The sequence below is a fragment of the Zootoca vivipara genome, chromosome 7 (genome assembly GCF_963506605.1).
Source record: "Zootoca vivipara chromosome 7, rZooViv1.1, whole genome shotgun sequence".
Taxonomy (NCBI): Eukaryota; Metazoa; Chordata; class Lepidosauria; order Squamata; family Lacertidae; genus Zootoca; species Zootoca vivipara.
Genome location: NC_083282.1, coordinates 9,824,718 through 9,843,295, shown reverse-complemented (window position 1 = coordinate 9,843,295; position 18,578 = coordinate 9,824,718). Strand labels below are relative to the sequence as shown.

The 18,578-nt window shown below is 42.0% G+C and overlaps 1 protein-coding gene across 8 annotated transcripts in view; it reads right to left on the bottom strand.

Annotated features, from left to right (window-relative positions):
• Positions 1-18,535, bottom strand: part of SWT1 (SWT1 RNA endoribonuclease homolog) — a 30,681-nt gene extending 12,146 nt beyond the window's left edge. For 2 of the 8 annotated variants that reach the window (XR_009557862.1, XM_060276644.1), the window contains exons 1-14: positions 18,137-18,534; positions 16,331-16,418; positions 14,082-14,141; positions 13,190-13,248; positions 11,861-12,548; positions 9,911-9,976; positions 9,217-9,346; positions 9,004-9,102; positions 7,316-7,504; positions 6,688-6,781; positions 5,897-6,045; positions 3,775-3,917; positions 1,809-1,946; positions 924-1,070 (exon numbers count right to left, since the gene is read on the bottom strand). Coding sequence is in view for 7 of the 8 variants with exons in the window: in XM_060276644.1 (XP_060132627.1) it covers positions 924-1,070; positions 1,809-1,946; positions 3,775-3,917; positions 5,897-6,045; positions 6,688-6,781; positions 7,316-7,504; positions 9,004-9,102; positions 9,217-9,346; positions 9,911-9,976; positions 11,861-12,548; positions 13,190-13,248; positions 14,082-14,141; positions 16,331-16,387 (2,019 nt within the window). In the remaining variant the exon portion in view is untranslated. The other 6 variants (XM_060276649.1, XM_060276650.1, XM_035121337.2 and 3 more) reach the window with 5 other exon arrangements.
• Positions 18,536-18,578: the final 43 nt, after the last annotated feature.

Below are 18,578 nucleotides of genomic sequence, written 5' to 3'. Positions count from 1 at the left end.
GGTGACAGCAGTCACGAAATTAAAAGACGCCTGCTTCTTGGGAGAAAAGCAATGACAAACCTAGACAGCATCTTAAAAAGCAGAGACATCACCTTGCCGACAAAGGTCCGTATAGTTAAAGCTATGGTTTTCCCAGTAGTGATGTATGGAAGTGAGAGCTGGACCATCAAGAAGGCTGATCGCCGAAGAATTGATGCTTTTGAATTATGGTGCTGGAGGAGACTCTTGAGAGTCCCATGGACTGCAAGAAGATCAAACCTATCCATTCTTAAGGAAATCAGCCCTGAGTGCTCACTGGAAGGACAGATTGTGAAGCTGAGGCTCCAATACTTTGGCCACCTCATGAGAAGAGAAGAATCCTTGGAAAAGACCTTGATGTTGGGAAAGATGGAGGGCACTAGGAGAAGGGGACGACAGAGGATGAGGTGGTTGGACAGTGTTCTCGAAGCTGCGAACATGAGTTTGACCAAACTGCGGGAGGCAGTGGAAGACAGGAGTGCCTGGCGTGCTATGGTCCATAGGGTCACGAAGAGTCGGACACGACTAAACGACTAAACAACACAAAAAAGCAAGCAGCATTTTCTCCTATCCTCACTCCTGGCTTTCAACTCCTCCCAGGCAGGGGGCTGACCCAAGAGTCTGGCAAACTCACCCACCCTCATCCATTTCCCTGCAAGAAAAGGATAAAACCAAACACATTTTGTTCAAAAGTTACACCTGGGATTTATTTTGACCACCTGTTCCACAGATGACATTGAAAGTGCATTTCAAGTTGCCATTAAAAATACGTTTTCTGACACAAGTAGCTTTTAACCCCGGATGATGATGATGATAAATGAGCACCAGCAAAATTGCTATTGCAATGGGATACATGCATGTGCATGTAAAAGGAAGGACTTCTGTCAAAACTAAGCAGCTCTTACCTTCTCAAGCGTCTTGAGCAGTTTATTCACCTGAGCTAAAGCCTTGGGAAGGATACCATCATATTCTGATCTTGAGCTGAACTCCTCCAGCAGTGTTTTAGATATCTGAAGCACCTCATTCACTGTTGAGGGTTTAAGCACAGAATCAGAGAGAGAGAGAGAGAGAGAGAGAGAGAGAGAGAGAGAGAGAGAGAGAGAGAGAGAGAGAGAGAGAGAGAGAGAGAGAGAGAGAGAGAGAGAGAGAGAGAGTTGTTAAGGAGGAAAAAGTTGAAAGAGAAGTGAACAGGAAACAAAATACAACCATACCATAAGTAATCCTCGAATACAACCCAGTATATTTGCAATTTGAACTATTCAGGGCAAACAACTGATAAGCAGTGCATTCAAAGGGTGCTATCATCTTCTACCATCTACCACTGACCCACATCTCCTGAAGATCTTGGATGTAGCAGAGACTCACTACCATTCTGCATGACTTGGGAGGTCACAAAAACCTTCTAGCATCACAGAACCACAGAAGGGAATATGCTGGTGGTCAATATGTACATATTTTTAATGGACCAACTACAGGGTGCTTTCGGGAACCTCAAAATACTTTTGGCATCATACAGGTGCACAAAAACTCTTGTATACACTGAACTCAAGAGACTTGAGTTTTGAATAAACATGTTTAAGATTACACTCCTGTTCTATGGCTTATACAAATGAATCCTATTATATTTTAGTAATTTGGGAGTGCTTGGGATTGCTAGAAACCTGTATCATAGCTCTGAAGGTTCCTTGGAGGAAGCCATGATAAACACATTTGAGGTTTTCAGTACTGATATGCCCTCTGGCGCAGGTTTTGGGATTTCAAATAGTTTCAAGGGTTAACATTTTCTTACCTTTACAGAGATGTTCATGTAGATATTCAATGGTTGAAAGAAAGTTTCTTGATATAACCATTCCAAAAACAGCCATCCAGTGTCTTTTGTAGCACTCCAACACCTTTGTTAATGTCCAAGGGGGGTGATGATACACCATCTAAAAAGGGGGGGGAGTTTAAATTTTAATCTCTTTTGAGATAATTTAGTGGTCAGGTTTCCATTTCTTGAAGTACGAATTATGTCAGACCTTATTGCTGATCACAGAGTTTCTGCAAGGATGGGAGAACTGGTGCATCAAGATGATACATATTTGATTTCTGCTCAGCTTCACCGACAATGACCCATTAATGTGGTCTCCTGTATTTTCTCCTTCTCAATCACTTGGTGGCTTTTGAAACTATCAATGTGTCTTGCTGGACTGGATCTTTGGGATGGGTACTAGGGGCACTGTTTTACAGTGATTCTACTCCTACCTATAGGGCTGTGTCCAGAAAAAAGAACTAAGGAATGAGGTCTCAGCCCCATGATCCTTGTAGTTTACTGTGTCACAGGGCATGATCCTCTCACCAATGCTGTTTAACAGCTATACGAAACCACTGTGAGTGTTCATTAGTTTTGGGGTGAAGTGTTATCAGTTCACTGATGATACGCAGCTCTACTTTTCCATAACGTCAGAGTCAGGGAAAGCAGAGTATGGTCTGGAATGCTGTCTGGATGCAGTGGTAGGTTGGCTGAGGGCCAATAAACTGAGCTTAAACCATCAGAAAACAGAGGCGCTGTGGGTAGGTGGTTCCTGTGTCTGGGAGACTGGCCAGTTGCCTGTTCTGAATGAGGCTGCACTCCCTCTGAAATAACAGGTTCGGAGTTTGTAGGTGCTCCTGGGTCACTGGAGGCTCAGGTAACCTCAGTGGCTAGAAAGTCTGTCCACAGTGCACTGGTGACCTCAAGACTGGATCACTGCAATGCACCCTATATGGGACTATACTCGGGCCTGGCGCAGAGGCTCTGGTTGGTGACAAATACTAGGGCTAGACTGCTGATAGGAGCAGACTATTACCAGCACATAACTTCAGTGGTCAAAAGCTGGCACTGACTGCCCATACACTACTGGGCCAAGTTCAAGGTTCTTGTACTAATTTTCAAGGCCTTTAACAACTTGGGTCCGACAAAAGCTTGAGGACTGCCTTGTTTATTGCATCCCTGCCTGATCAATCAGATCTTCTGGGAAGCCACTGTTAGTGGTCCTCCAGAGCTCAGTTGCATGGCTCTTTATCTACCAAGAGCCAAATATTCAGTACGTACTGTGGTCTCAATTTTACGGAACTCCCTTCTGGTTGAGGTCCAGCACCGGCGGAATACTATTTTATTACTGCGGGCATTTTTAATGAATTCTGGTTTTATAGTTTTAACTGATTTTTATCTTTCTTGTACCAAAATACATAATGTCAAGACAATAAGCAATTATTTTACTTTTAGAAGACAACTGAAGGCAGCCCTGTTTAGGGAAGTTTTTAATGTTTGATGCTGTACTGTTTTTAATATTTGGTTGGAAGCCACCCAGAGTGGCTGGGGAAGCCCAGCCAGATGGGCGGGGTATAAATAATAAATAATAAATTAATAATAATAATAATAATAATAATAATAATAAAATATGTACAATTTCTGACACAACTGTAGAATCTATGTAAGAAATTCATTGTGTGAGGCAGCCACTGGCATGGTAGTAAGCAATGAGATTACAGCATAAGACAAGTGGATAGGTTTAAGCAACAGCACATTCACTGTGACTGTGCAAACTCTGAACCAACGGACTTCAAAGTGGGCTCAGACATTCTACAAACATTTATGAAGAGTGTATTCCGAAACTTGCTCAAATTTGCAAAGTTTCTTCTTAAGCAGATATTTGACAGGCCTAATCTGGCCCACAGACTAGAGGCTCCGCATCCCTGCTTTAAAAGCATGAAAGAATACTTGAAGGTAATCACCTCTTCCCAAAGGTCTCCAAAAGCATTCTTCATTTCAGTTTCCAGTATACAGGATAAAACTTCTTGCAAGCTTTCTTTAATGTCAACAATAATCCTTGGAACAGGATCAGCAAATTTATCCCCAGCCTTCTTGGTTATCGTATCTGTTAAGCAAGCACAATGGATCTTAAATTCCTTGTTCACTTGAGGCTATAAAAGATCAAAACATTAACAATTAAGTCCCATTAATAGTCCCCCCCTTTCCTATTTTAGAAACTGTATCCATTTCCAGAGGGGTAGCTATGTCAGTCTCTTGCAGGAATAAAACAATGAAGAGTATTGTGGCATCTTAAAAACTAACTTTTTAATTAAAAAAATGGCATATGTTTTCATGGACTATGGTCCATTTCATCAAATGCATGAAACTCTATCCCACTCAACATATAGCATATTAAAGGTAAAGGTAAAGGGTAAAGGGACCCCTGACAATTAAGTCTAGTTGCAGAAGACTCTGGGGTTGTGGCGCTCATCTCGCTTTACTGGCCGAGGGAGCCGACGTTTGTCCTCAGACAGTTTTTCCGGGTCATGTGGTCAGCATGACTAAGCCGCTTCTGGTGAAACCAGAGCAGTGCACGGAAATGCTATTTAGCTTCCCGCCGGAGTGCTTTTGAACTGCTAGATTGGCAGAAGCCTGGACCGAGCAACGGGAGCTCACCCCGTCGCGGGGATTCGAACCGCCGACCTTCCGATTGGCAAGCCCTAGGCTCAGTGGATTAGGCCACAGTGCCACCGACGCCTGTATAGCATATTAAGCACAGGTATTTTGAATTGCAGGTGCATACAGTTTCTAATGTGTTGGGCAAGTATTGCTACTATGAAGAAGGCAGGATCATATCTGGGTGGAATCTCCCCCAACCAAAGCTAAACAGTCTGCACTGAAGATCATGGCCCTGACCATGAGGCAAGGAGGAGGAGGAATCACCCATCTCAGGGCAACCTCTGCCACTGAGAGAAATGGCTCATTTTCGGTTCTCTTGGGGCTGTATTTCAAGTGCACTAGTGGAATTAAAATGGCTTCTACTACTACAAATGAAGCACTGCCACAACGCGGAGAGCACCTAGAGAGGGTCACATGGTCCAGCCTCTATAGCAGCCTTTCTTAACATTGGGTCTACAACTCCCATAATCCCCCACTGGTCCTGCTAGGTAGGGATGATGGGAGTTATAATCTAACACCTGGGGCCTCAAGGTTGGGAAAGTGTTAGAATTCACTACACTTAAGCAATCTCTGATGCTCACCCAATCGACTATTGGCAGTCACCTCAAAAGGAAATTCCCCAAGTTCCCTGAAGAGTTTAATCAGAATCTTATTTCATCCAGTATCTACCTGCTCATTTTAACTGGCCCGATAAAAAACTGTTGGCTCCTTTCTATGTAGTTCTATAGTTGAGAACTACCAACATATCCTCTCCTTTAATCTTATAAAAGTTTCTATGTGGCACAGTAATAACAGTAATTATTATTATTATTTTATTATTTATATGCCACTCATCTGTCTGGGTCAGCCCACCCACTCTGCGCCGCTTCCAACAAAATATTAAAACACAAAAACCCCTCAAATATTAAAAACAAGGCTGCCTTCAGATATCTTACAAAAGTCAGATAGATGTTTATTTTCTTGACATCTGATGAGAGGGCATTCCACAGGGTAGGAGCCACTACTGGGAAGGATCTTATGCCAATGAAGTTCAGTATTTCAGTCCTTCATATATCAACTGTTAGAAGATTATTAGAACTACGTGAAATATTGGAAGTTACTGGAAATGTTTATCATTGTCAGTCAGGTTCTCAAAGAGAATAAAAATGTTTGCAAACTACTATTTGTCAGCTTTAGGCTGGGTGGCATTCAACTAAGTTTTACTCAGGATAGACCCACTGAAAAAAAATGAACACAACCAAGTTAGGTCAATTATTTCAACAGGTCTACTGTGAGTAAAACCTAGTTGACTACCACCCCAGTTTTCTGAGAGTAAGCTCTGTTCAATTCAGTGGGTCTTGTTTCTGAGAAGATATGTATAGGGTTGCAGCATTATTTAACTTGTGTGGCCACTATGGTAATCCTAATGCATTAAGGAAAACAAACCTCTTTCCGATTGGGACTGGCCACTAGAAGCATCTTGAGTCAGCATTATGGTGTCTATAGTCAGCTTCTGGAGCGCAGTAACAAAGTCTGCTTTGCTAAGTGCCTTAACTTCACTGACAAGGGCTTTGCTGCACAGGTTTTTATCATCCCTGTGAAAATAAAATTATTTTCATTTTGCATTACTTGAGTGGTAAGTAGAACAGGGTTATTATGCCTTCTTCCATGGCAAAAGAGCCAACATCTGGTCCAATTCGTTTATCTATGTCTGTTTAGAGCTATTTTAAAATATAACTGCTACAAAACTAGCAGAGCAAAAATCTTGTTTTCAAAGATAGGCATTTTTTTTACACTCTAGTGGAGAGACTTGGCTTTCTAGACAGAGGCCACCTATTTTTGTACTGATTCCACAGAATTCATACATGAGCAGATCTCAGCTATAGCCAGGCTCTGTTCTGAATACCTTTCATTTGTATGACTTGACTGCTTCTTCCCTCATTTGATATTACTAATGTCCTCACCAATCCTTTCTAAAAACAGGATGGAAACTTCTTGGATTCGTGTTATGAAAAGAAGCATCATTTTCAGTTAAGCAGGGAATACAAAATTAAATAGGACAGAAGGAAGAAATGAGGCCTTAGGGAGAACCTAAAGGGCTCTGATTTACATAATCACAAACACTTTTTTTAAAACAATGGTATGTAGCTGGGAATATCTTTCCTGCCATTTTTGTTTTTAAAACTACAGCATAATGGTTCTTATCAAATTTAGCTCTCTAGTTGGACAGAACTTACGTCATTAGTACAATTTCAGCTTGAGGAAAGAGGTTCTGATATTGCAGGCAGCATTGCAACACGCGATCATCATTGTTCTCAACACAGAAACTACCTGTAAATTTGGCAAAAGCGAGTTAGCAGCATATCATGCTTTCAAATAACTTGAACTTGAATGAATAGCGTTTACACATCATTGTTAAAGCAGGCAAAAATGACACCTGGCAGCTCTCACTTACTTGCTTTTGAAGCACAGGCAATATATTTAACTTGCTCTGGAAATGCAGGCTATGTTCAAATGCTACACAATTCCCTCCACAGAAGATTATTGGGTCTGTGAGAGGAGGAAATAACAGTCCCGTTGCACCAGTGAAACTACTTGCATGGAGCATTGGACACAAACCGTTATGTCATCCAATCACATTAAGCAACTTGCAGCCCAAAGATTTCAAGGAGAAAATAAAACCAAGTGATTAAAAAATAGGCAACATATAAATAGTAGTTCCAAACAGTATCACCACAGTATTTTCAAAGGCCTGAATTTTTTTTTTGTTAAAAGGTTCTTCCATCCACAAAAGATGTCAACTGCCTTCTTAACCAGGCTACAAGGCAAATTCTACTACAATCCACCAGCTCTGTCACAACTTACGTGTTTGCTGAGAAGCAAGTTGCATAGATTGACCCCACAACCTTGGATCTTGGTTCTTCAGGCAAGTGTAGATGAAGTGAACTGCAGGGATTGCTTTTTGCCCAACCTTTGCCAATATTTTCCCTCTTTTTAAGTTATCCAGTTCTTGCAAAACGACCCAAGGAATGACAAGCACAAATCTGCCAACTCCTAAACAGGAAAAACATAGCTTACGTGTTATTAATTTATGGTAGTTCTTCAAAACGCTGTACATCTTTTCACTGTGATTAAAAAACTAATTCAGCTCACTATTGGATATTCTGCCACTGGATCTGCATAGCACTGACCACATTTAGCAGAATCAGGACGTAAGCATCTGATAGGGAAAATGTAGCCTTTGGGCAAGGTAAAATGTGATCTGTATTTTCCACAGCTGGGGCTCCTGATGAGATTGCTTTTTCTCTTTCCCACCTCCTCTGGTATTGTACATAAATCTTGTGCCTGGCAAAGGCATGAGCCAAAAGGTTCATCCTGTAACTCTCAGTCAAAGATGAACAGCCAGAGCACAAGATGTTGGCCAATATTGTGTCAATTTGTTGTGTGACGGAGTGGGCCAATGTTCTGGTAGAAAAGGAGAGCACCTGAGTCTGTGAAGACCTTCAGAGATACCTTGAGTGTGTGGTTGATGTTTGTATCTGCCACCAATGCTAACTGGTCATTTATCAGGAGCTGAGGTTGTGCAATACTGTGCATGCTACATTTATGTGGTTGTGACTGAGTGGACGAAAGTAAGTTTTCTACTCCACCAAGGTGAGAGCCTATTCAGATTTAAAAGCAGATCCTTCTCAGGTGAGAGAGATGAGTATTTGATAGACTAGTGCAGGGATGTCCAACAGGTCGATCGGGATCGACTGGTCGATCCCCGGGAGGCTGCAGGCAATCACTGTTGACCGTGGGCTCCTTTTACTTTGTTTTTGTCTAAGAGCACCCGGCCCTGGCCCCTCTCCCCTCCCTGCATTTTATCCTGTTCTGTGGAACAAAGAACGGAGTTTTTGCAGCAATATTTTGGTGAGCGAGTAATCCCCTTGCCCCTGAAAGTTAGCCAGCCCCCCCAACTGAAGTTTTTACCCTGCACCCCTCTCTAAAAAAGCTCAACAACTTTGACTTGAACCCCAATAAAACGGGGGTAGATCACCTCCAGTTTATAACTTTGCGAGTAGATCGCAGTCTCCTGGAAGTTGGCCACTCGTGGTCTAGTGGGTGTGGGGCATGATACCATTAGTGCTTCAGAGATGGCAATAGTATCTTACATGTGTATGTTTGGCTGTGATCCTCATGTGGGCTGTAATATTGTTGTGTATAATTTTATGTGATTTATGCAAGTGGTTGGTTGACAGAGATGTTTGAGGCAATTGATTACTGTCATGGTCATACAGAAAGGATGGTTAGTGAGTCTGGGTGAGTGGCACAACGTGTGTTACTTTGGCTGAAAGTTTGCACTATAGTGCCTCGTAATGCACTCTGCCTTTATGAGGATATTGTGCTTCATATGTTGATTTTGTTTATGCATGTTTCATTTTTGTGGGAATCATTTGGCATGTACTTATTATGTTTATATACATTTATGTATTCTAAACCACGTCAAGATCTTCAGATAGTAAGCAGTTTATAAATGGAAATGAAAACGGAATTAATAAATCCACACACACCTGGGATATCTGTGTTCTTCAAAGACTTGATGAATTCTAGATGGCTGATCATTATATTAGTATCAATCACAATCAAACTATTCAGGCCAGAAAGAGTTCCTGTTACAAAAGAAGAAACACACACAGAGAGAAATTCTGTTATTTGGATTCTGTATTGATTTATTCCCTTGTTACGGAAGAGAAATCAAAAATACTTGATGCATATAAACTTACTAGCAGACATATTTGATTCATCATCTGGAAGATCTATCTCCATGTTGGTCAGCTCTCCACAAGTCTGAACCACAGGCAAAGCCATTGTTTTATCAATGCGAGCAGCATGCAGTTCTTCAACAATCTGCATCTATGGAAAATAGCCATGTAAACTTGAAATCAAGGCTGGCACTGGGAGTTCACATCACTGGGCACCAACTAAGGCTCACACCCCACTCCCAGAATGATACCCTCTTGCATATTCCTTGGCCACTGAGCATGCTCAGTCCTTGAGGGCTATGTTTGGGTTCCTTCTCTTGGTTCTTGTTGTTCCTGGGGCTTTCTTTTAACATGGGGTTTCCCCAAGTCTGATGATCCTGCATTTTTGGATGGGGCCATTTTGGCTGCATGAGGATTCGTGCTTAGAGAGTGAATCACAGAACTGTAACGTTGGAAGGGACCACGAGGGTTATGTAGTCCAACCCCCTGCAATGCGGGAATCTTTTTGCCCAACATGGGGCATGAAACCCACAACCCTGGGATTAAGAGTCTCATGCTCTACCAACTGAGTTTTGCGATTAGTGTATAACACAGACCTGCTTATGCTTCTTGACAAGCTATGGAGCCAATAGTAAAGCGAAAGGCAATGTGTGTGGTGCAAGAATTGCAGCTAGGGAATGCTAAAGTCCACCTGCTAGGTTACATAACCACTAACCTCTTGGTCTGTGTCGGTACTTTCAATAGCTTCACAGGAAGAAGAGTGGCACGAGGCTTCAGAGCTCTGTAACAAAAATTAATCACTTCAAGTATCTGTACTGTATCAAAAGCTTTGCGCTAAAGAGAAAGCCTGAGTAACTATTATTTGCAGGGTTGGAAGTTCATTGGGAGATGGAAGCAATTTCAAGAGGGAAGGAGAAGCGAGGGAGAGTGCAAGACGGCCATTCACCACAACGGATGTGTGCGCACACACACACACACACACTCTTTCTAGAGAACACAAAAAAGGCTAAGGAAAATTTCATGAGGCTTAGACATGAGCAGGTGACTTCCTTGTAACCATAGTTCTTTGAGTGGTTATCTGAGCAGCAACATATACTGAATTTGCCTATGCAGAACACTATTTCGAAAACTTCTTGGGTTTAGCTGAACCTGTGGCCCCTGCCCCTTGCTCAGGGTCAAGGCAAAGACCCTCGCCTCAGTTAGAGACACTGCAAGTGCAAACTATGAGCTAGTCTGCAGTGAGGAAGGGCAAGTTTTGTGGCTGCACAGATGTCCCACTCGAAGGACTATGGCTGCACGTGAGCGATCAGCTCTTCTTCATGGTACAGTCACGCACACGGGAGAGTAACAAGCCAGCAAACCAGGAGGTGGGAGAGCGCATATCCCCAAAAGGTTAGGTAACAGATGCCACAGTCATAAGATTATAAATTTGGGACCCCTTGATGGGGGCATAAAACTGCACTGACACATGAGAACTGGCACAATGTCCTTGTCACAGAGGCTCCAGGGAGGCTGGAGTTGGCATGGTTGTAAGGTGAGAGCAAACCCAGCAAACAAATGCCATGAGGCGGCCCTTGGAATTCAAAATGATCTTCATGGAATGGTCTAGTAAAGATCAAGGGTTATAACTATTTTACAGCCTCATGTTCCTGAAGCTTACTTAGATGAACTTTTGCCTAAAAGCAAAAGAATGAACTGTCATTTCCAAATCTTTTGAAAAAGGTCCCCCCAAAAATCAATAAATCCAATTTTTGTATATGTAACTGTATAATGTATTATGTAATAGGCATAGCGTGTATCACAACACAGGAAAATAGCTTGCAAATTTTCTAATACCTGTATCATGTTTTGTACATTGTACATCACTTCTTATTGCTTAAAATAAATTGAAGTTGCAGTTTGCCTTTGTTTCTGCTGCAAGCATCGTAAGGTTCCTGCATCACTTTGATTGCACGTTCTGCACACTGCTTACTTCTTGGTATCTGGAGTAGCCCACAGTCTATATCCTCAAAGTCCACCTTTTCTGAGAGGTCTTTGGGTTAACTATTTAATTCTCATCACCAGACTACAACAATGCACAAGTACATGCAATTTCCACAATCATCCTTTAACACTATTGTTTTTAACACTGTAAGATTTAAGATCCTTCAGTGTCTTTATATCAAGAGCTGCCTTTTCTGTTTATGAAGTGAAGCAACACACCACATACATTGATGGCAATGACAGTTTTCAGATCCAATCAAAGCTTTTGCTTCAGTTGTGATTTAAATCTGAGTTTAGGGTTCTGTCCAAACCCTAATCTGCGCATAATATTAATTATAGTTCATGAAAGCAAAAGCCATTTCATAAGCTATGGTTTGATTGGCCATATGTGCAGGTTTGGATGGCATAGCAAGTTGTGATTAAGCAAAAGCATCTGAACCCTTATTTATGGCTGCTCTGAAGCAGAGAGGTGCAAATTCAAGTGGCTCACTCTTCTAATGCTAAAATATGGTTTAAGTCTTTAAGAGTTATCTCAGAATCATTCCAGTGTCTAAACTAAATAAGCTATTTGCAACCATTCCTGCATAACAAGCACGGGGAAGTTATAAAAGCCACTGCTATTGTTGCTACACAAAGCAAAACTACCACCTCAATTCTCATAGCACACTTTTAACAGCTTTACCTGACTCATCTGAAATGCTGCGGGCTCAAATCTATCCCCTTGGGTCCTTGCATTACCAATATTCTTGCGAGATTCATGATGAAATTGTTCTTTCTGTTTATGCTCTCTCTGGTGATATAGTTCATGCAAGTGGTGCAAGGGTGCACATTTCATCCCTTTGTCAGTTTTGCGCGGTAGTTCTAATGAAGCATGTTGAGCTCCTTCAGGAGGGCGCACAGAGGATTGCCAAGACGGTAGTTTAGTACCTGATAAGCTATAGGATGAAAAGATGGGATGTGACTTTTTTGAAGTGTTCTGTGAAGTTTCCTTCAACTCCAGCACACGTTTTACAGTTTGTTTTAATTTGGCACATTCCGCCTCAACCTTCTTTTTCTTCTTCTTTTGGCTATTAAGAATCCTCAAATCCTGCAATTCCCTTTTCCCTCTTTTCACATCAGGATCACTGCACATCCCTTTGTTGGAGCCCTCCTTCCGAGGAAAGGCTGCTGCAGAATCCAGACTGTTTGTCTTTCCTTCACATTCAGCTTTCTTTTTAAAATGCATAGTGACCTTTTCACGCTCTTCAATAGGCCTTAGAGTACCACAGACAAGATTGATAGCTTTGGAAGCCTCTTTTTGGATAATTTTAGTAGTATCTTTGAGATCCAGACTCCTTTTTCTTTTCGTGTATCCAGCACTATCATCTGACCTACAGAAGGATCAGCAAGAGAAAACTATTACAAAGAAATTTGACAGTGGAAGTTTCGTACAGAAACAGTGCAGTTTCTTACAGAACTAACTTAGGGTTAAACTCAATGGAAAAATGTTGAAAGAGAATTAGATTATTACTTGTGTACTAGAAAATGTGGCAGACAATATAAACTTATTTTTACACCAGGTTAAAATAGAGAAGCTGATCCTTCTCCACCTTGAGCAAAACGAACAGCAATGTTTTCCATTCTCTAGACTGAGTGGCAGCTTTTAAAATAATCTTTAAATTTGATGTTCATATGTTTTATCTTTTTTAAAAGCTACCTTTAGCAATAAGGGTATAAATTTAATTGGTGAAAAGCCAGACAATACGCTTTCATTTTTAATTTACTGAGACCTCAAATAAATGAACAGATTTCACAGAGTGTTGTTCCCCACCACCCACACAGACTATTTTACTTTCTGAATCTGCAGTTCAATACAAACGTATCTGGAAATAAGTCCCACTGAACTTAATGGGGCTTTCTTCTGAGTACATTATAGGATTGCACTATGAATCCACAAGAAATGGCAATTATTTTGTCAGAATAAGCATAAATATTTTTAAATGAGTGCCTTTAATTCCAAGTAACAATTTACCCTTTACTCGTTGGCTGCTCTTTTGCATGATGACTCCTAATTTCTGTCTTTTCGTGACTCTGAAAGTTTTTTTAAAAATCTGCATTATTATTCATACATTAAATTGATATCCCACCCTTCCTCCAAGAGAAGCTCAGGTTGGTAATTAGCCTCCAATTAAATACAGAGTAGTGTCCCAGACTTTCACAAGGCAGCAGAGCAGCTACAATGCATGAGCATTTTCTGATTAAAGAAATTTATTAAACTATCAGGGTTGAATTAAAGCATGCATCAACCCAGCTTATATTTAACATTATAAATACAGCTGAACAGAGTCTATAGTCATAAAGCAATTGAAATACTTAAGCCAAGGATAATTTAAGCCAGGGGTCCCCAGACTTACCGCGCGGCGGGCCGGTGCCCGCCGCGCCGACCGCACGGTGGGCCAGAGGGCAGGGGAGTGCGCGCGCAGCGGGCCGGAGGGCGGGGGAGTGCGCGCCCGTGCGCATGCGCACACGCACAGGAAAAAAATCACCGAAAATCGCTTGTGCGCATGCGTATGGGCCTCCCCCGACCCGGAAGTGCACCAGAAATGAACTCTTCCGGGTCGGGAGAGGCCCATACGCATGCGCACAAAGGATTTTCGGCGATTTTTTTTGCCGATTTTTTAGATCGTCGCTGCGCCGTGCGCCGTGAGAGCGGGCGGCGGCAGCGGGCGGCGGGGGTCGTCGCGGGCCGGATTGGAAGGCCGATTGGGCCGCATCCGGCCCGGGGGCCGTAGTTTGGGGACCCCTGATTTAAGCAAATCTAAAGGCAACAGACAAACTTCTAGTACACCACTCTAATAAATGCTTTCTTCTCCATATGCTATTTTACTTGCTGTTTGTTCTTACGAACTGAACACACGTCTCACCTTTTCACTTCTATGCGAAGATGAGCTAGATGGGTGGTGCGATCGCTTTTCACTGGAAGCCTTGGAATAAGAAATGAAATAGGGAAAAAATAATACTGAGGCCCCCTGGAAATCTACCTTGTCTACGCGAACAAACAGAAAGATGCCGTGACAAATTTGTGTTGTTTTATGTAACTATTTATGATTTAACATTTTCTTTTTGATTTTTTTAAAATCTCTTCTAAATCACACATACACTGAATTAATGAGGTTTTGAAAGGACACTTCTTTTAGAAACCCCATAAACACACATACTGAATTAATTATGCGCATCAAGAGGGCACATCATCCTACAGGTCTTGTTTTTCCACCACCCAACTCCTGGGAACATGTAGGGTGGAGAAGAATCTGAGCCAAAAAATTTAAGTTCCGCTAAAACTGAATTGGTTAAGGACTATAGAATGGTTTTAGCCAAGATGGATTCTACTGTTTTTGAGGATTGAAACTCCATTGTTCTTTGTCCTCTAATCTCAACTCGGCCCTTGACTTGGAAAGAATGTCAACATCCGGAACATCTGCTTTCCAACAGACGGTGTTGAATTTACTGGAAGATCTTTTAAAGGGGCAGCAACAGATCAATAGACTGTTTGCAAGCACTTTGGACCAAGTACAGGAAACAAATGACACTTTTCCAAATGAAAATGAATCTGAAAAACAAGCTTCAGATGAGGTCCAACAAAATAAAGAAAAAGAAGAAGAAAGATTTCAACATGAAGAAAGACCTCATCATGAAGAAAAGAACTATCAAGAAACATTTTGGAAACTGATTACTGTGGAAATGGATCATCAAGAAAGGGAACTGACTCTAGAAGGAAGCTGGAAAGATTGGGAAAATGCAATTGGGCAAGGGAGTGAGATGGAGGGGTGGGAGAGGCAGAAGGAGGGGAGGACAAAGGCTTGGTTTTTAAAATGGGAAAGAATGGGGGTGGGATGAGAAAAATGTTAAATGTATTAAAAGTAGGTTGAAAAACGGTTTTGAAATCTTGGCTGGATAATGGAATTGCTGTACCGAATGGGGGAAAGAATCCAGGGGAGAGGAGGAGGTATTTAGAAAAATAAGGTGAAGATATTTGAGTTCAGAGATTTGAATAAGTATTTGATATTTCTTGTTGGGGTGGGGGGGGAAATGGTTTGGGAATACAAAATATGATTATTGTGTGGAATTAGATTTATGAAGTGCAAAAAAAATTGTTTTTAGGTTAATAAAATAGAAATTGTATGTTTAGATAGCTGGTTGGGTGGACAACCACCTCCGCCTCCCCTTGTCATCCTGGAGCCTCCTGTGGCAGGGGGGGCTCTGGGGGGGAGGGTGGGGTGGAGAGAAACTCAACTATAAAATGGACCGCTTCTGGCTGTCCACCTCTCATGGGACTCTCTCGTGGCAGGAGGGGGCCTGTGGGGAGTGGACAGGAGGAAAGTGGGAAATATGTTAAGAAAGGAAAGAGATAAGTTTTGGTATTAGATATAGATATTGGAATGTGTGCTCTAAGAATAAGAATTGAAAGTGGAATGAAGAAATCTGCTATGATTAGTAAATAGAAATTATGAAAACCAGGAAGAGGAGATATGAGGAAGTCACTAAGACAATGTTAAGGGATATAAAATAAGATGTTTGGTTTTTTCTTTATTTTCTTTTTCTTTCTTTTTCTCTTTTTCTTTCCTTCTTTTTCTTTCTTTCTTTTTAGTTTTTAATGTAATTATGGAAAACTAGCTGGGTGGATACCCGCCTTTACCTTTCCTTACCATCCTGGAGCCTCTGGTGGCAGGGGGAGCTCTGGGGGGGAGGAGTGAGGTGGGGAGAAACTCAACTACAAAATGGACTGCCTTCGACTGTTCACTGTGCATGAGTCTCTCTTGTGGCAGAAGGGGGCTCATGGAGGGAGGGAGAGAAGAAGGTAGAATATGTTCTGTATGTCTTTCTTTATTATGTAAAATTAATAAAAATTATTTTATATATATAAAAAAATTTAAGTTCCGCTAGGACATACAGTGCTTCCTTTCCTTTCCTGTCTCTCACACCCAGCCATACAAACCTTAACAACGTGGTGTGCACGTCGCAGCACACCAGCCAGCGTCTCGCGGCACACTAGTGTGCCGCGGAACAGCGGTTGAGAAACGCTGCTCTAGCTTACCATTTTGTGCAAAAAAGGCCATTATGTGAATACAAACTTATTTCCACTCCACATTTGCGCCTCCACAGATTTTCCTACCTTGGTATCTGAAATATCCTCCTTTTTGCTAGATTCCTTTTTGCGTTTTATGTACATGTTCAAGTTTCAAATGTTCAAGTTTCAAAATCTAAAAAGAGAGAAAGGCAGTATTATCTTATTTCCAAATGCATTTTATAGTTCTCCCTCTTGTTGCTTTGGCTAGTAGATGAGGCCTGGGTTTTACTTCCCCTTGTTTCTGGAGTCTGGGGTTTTCTCTGGGCCATACTTTCAGAATAAAAAATTGCTTGTGCCACATTGGATTTTTTATTGATAAGAAATACGTTGGAAAACAAAAAGAAGTAATTCCTGGCAGTGCTTGATTTATAACACAGAACACAACTACTTTATAGCATGATCATGGGGCATCCAGAAAGTATAAAACAATGCAGCCACGTAAGAACATGAATCATTCCCTAATTATAAACAAGCCTCTTCCGTATATACAGTACTTTAAGTATGAACACAAACTCTATGAGAGGCTTTTGGCGTGTAATCTCATTTATATTGGGACTAATTTGAAGCAAGCAAACTCTCATCTCATCAACACATTTTGAAAAGCTATCTATCCCTGTTCTGCAAATAACATATATACAGTATATCAGTGATGATTTCACTGATGTATAGTGTATGCACACACACACATACATACACTCAGCAGGGTGTATGCATACCCCTAAATATTTTGTGAATCTTTGTACTTTTGTCCATTTAATGTATTTATTTTTCCCGATTTGAACTATAAAATGGTGATTTTCTTGAGTCAAAATGAGAGTACCCCTAAACATTTTTTAAAGAAAAAAAGCACTGCATACACTATACATCACTGAAATGTTTAAAAATTTGATTGCCCTTGAATCTTTCCCACGCACCACACCGTTTGAGAACTACTGATCTATGAATGTGAGACAAGTAAAGAAAACACCCAAATCCACAGCCGGCCAGTACTTTTATGGGCTTAATGACCAACTGTGAACTCCAAACGGCACTTCCTCAAGAGCAGGGGTAGCCAACTTCCAAGAGACTGCGATCTACTCACAGAGTTAAAAACTGGCAGTGATCTACCCCCTCTTGGGATGTTCCTTTCGTCGCATCACAATGAACAGCATCACAATGAACAGCGCGGCGTTCTTGTTGCTTTTGCTTTTAAAACCAAACAAAACTAGGGGGCAATTTGCTGCGAAGCATGTTGGGTACTGTAGTTTTCCCGTTTCGCTTGCGCCATAGAGATGTAGTCCTGCCTCTCTTAAGCTTAGGCCCCCAGTTGTCGTTGGACTACAACTCCCATCATTCCTAGCTACAAGACCAGTAGTTAGGGACGATGGGAGCTGTAGTTCAATACTAATGCTGATTATTTATACCCCGCTCATCTGGCTAGGTTTCCCCAGCCACTAATATCGGGGGACTTAAATTTGAGAAAGGCTGTAAAAGACTTGGCATGCTCCGAATATACCCGAACACCCCAACCTCCTCCCTCGCATCTGCAATGACAGCAGTCGGCTTACCGTATTTCTCTTTTCCTAGAACAGAGACCATTAGGAAGGCATTAATTAGAGAGAGAACTGCCACCTTTCCTACACACGATACAGCTAGTCGTCACTGGGTCGCCACACTGTTGGGACTACAGCTCCCATCATCCCTGACTGTCGGCCCTCCTCACTAGTGTTGATGGGAGTTGTAGTCCAGCAACCTCTAAGGTTCCCCAACGTTGAGAAAAGCTGAGTTAGAGCCTAAATTCCCCTCTTTGCTTCGACTTTTTTGGGGGGGTGGGGGGTGGGAAAGGCGACAACGCGCTCCTTGCCAACTCACAGTTTGGTGAAGTCGTGGCTTTCCCTGTTGGCAATTGTCTCCTTTGGCCCTCTAACCGGAGAGAGAGAAATAATAGCCAGGCAGGAAGTCTTGACCTGCAGGTGGGCAAAGCTTATTGCTTTAGCTAATTAAAACGTCTGTGCGTGTTTTCAGACACGAGGAAGTCATCTTTCCCTGCCTAGGTTGCACCGACCTCGCTCCGAAGCGGCACCTCCCGATTACCTGGGAGCAAATAAACCCCGTTGAACCCGAGGGGGGATTACTTGGAAACGGAATCCCACAGCAAAAGGGCCTCCCTTTCGAAACGCGACGCCGGTATTAACAGGGAGTTTGTAAGCACAGACGTCAGTCAGCCCCACCCAGCTTTTTAGCCGCGGTATCCGGTCCACGCCCCTATGGAGTCCTTCCTTCTCAAGAAAAATGTAAGTACAGTACTGTACTG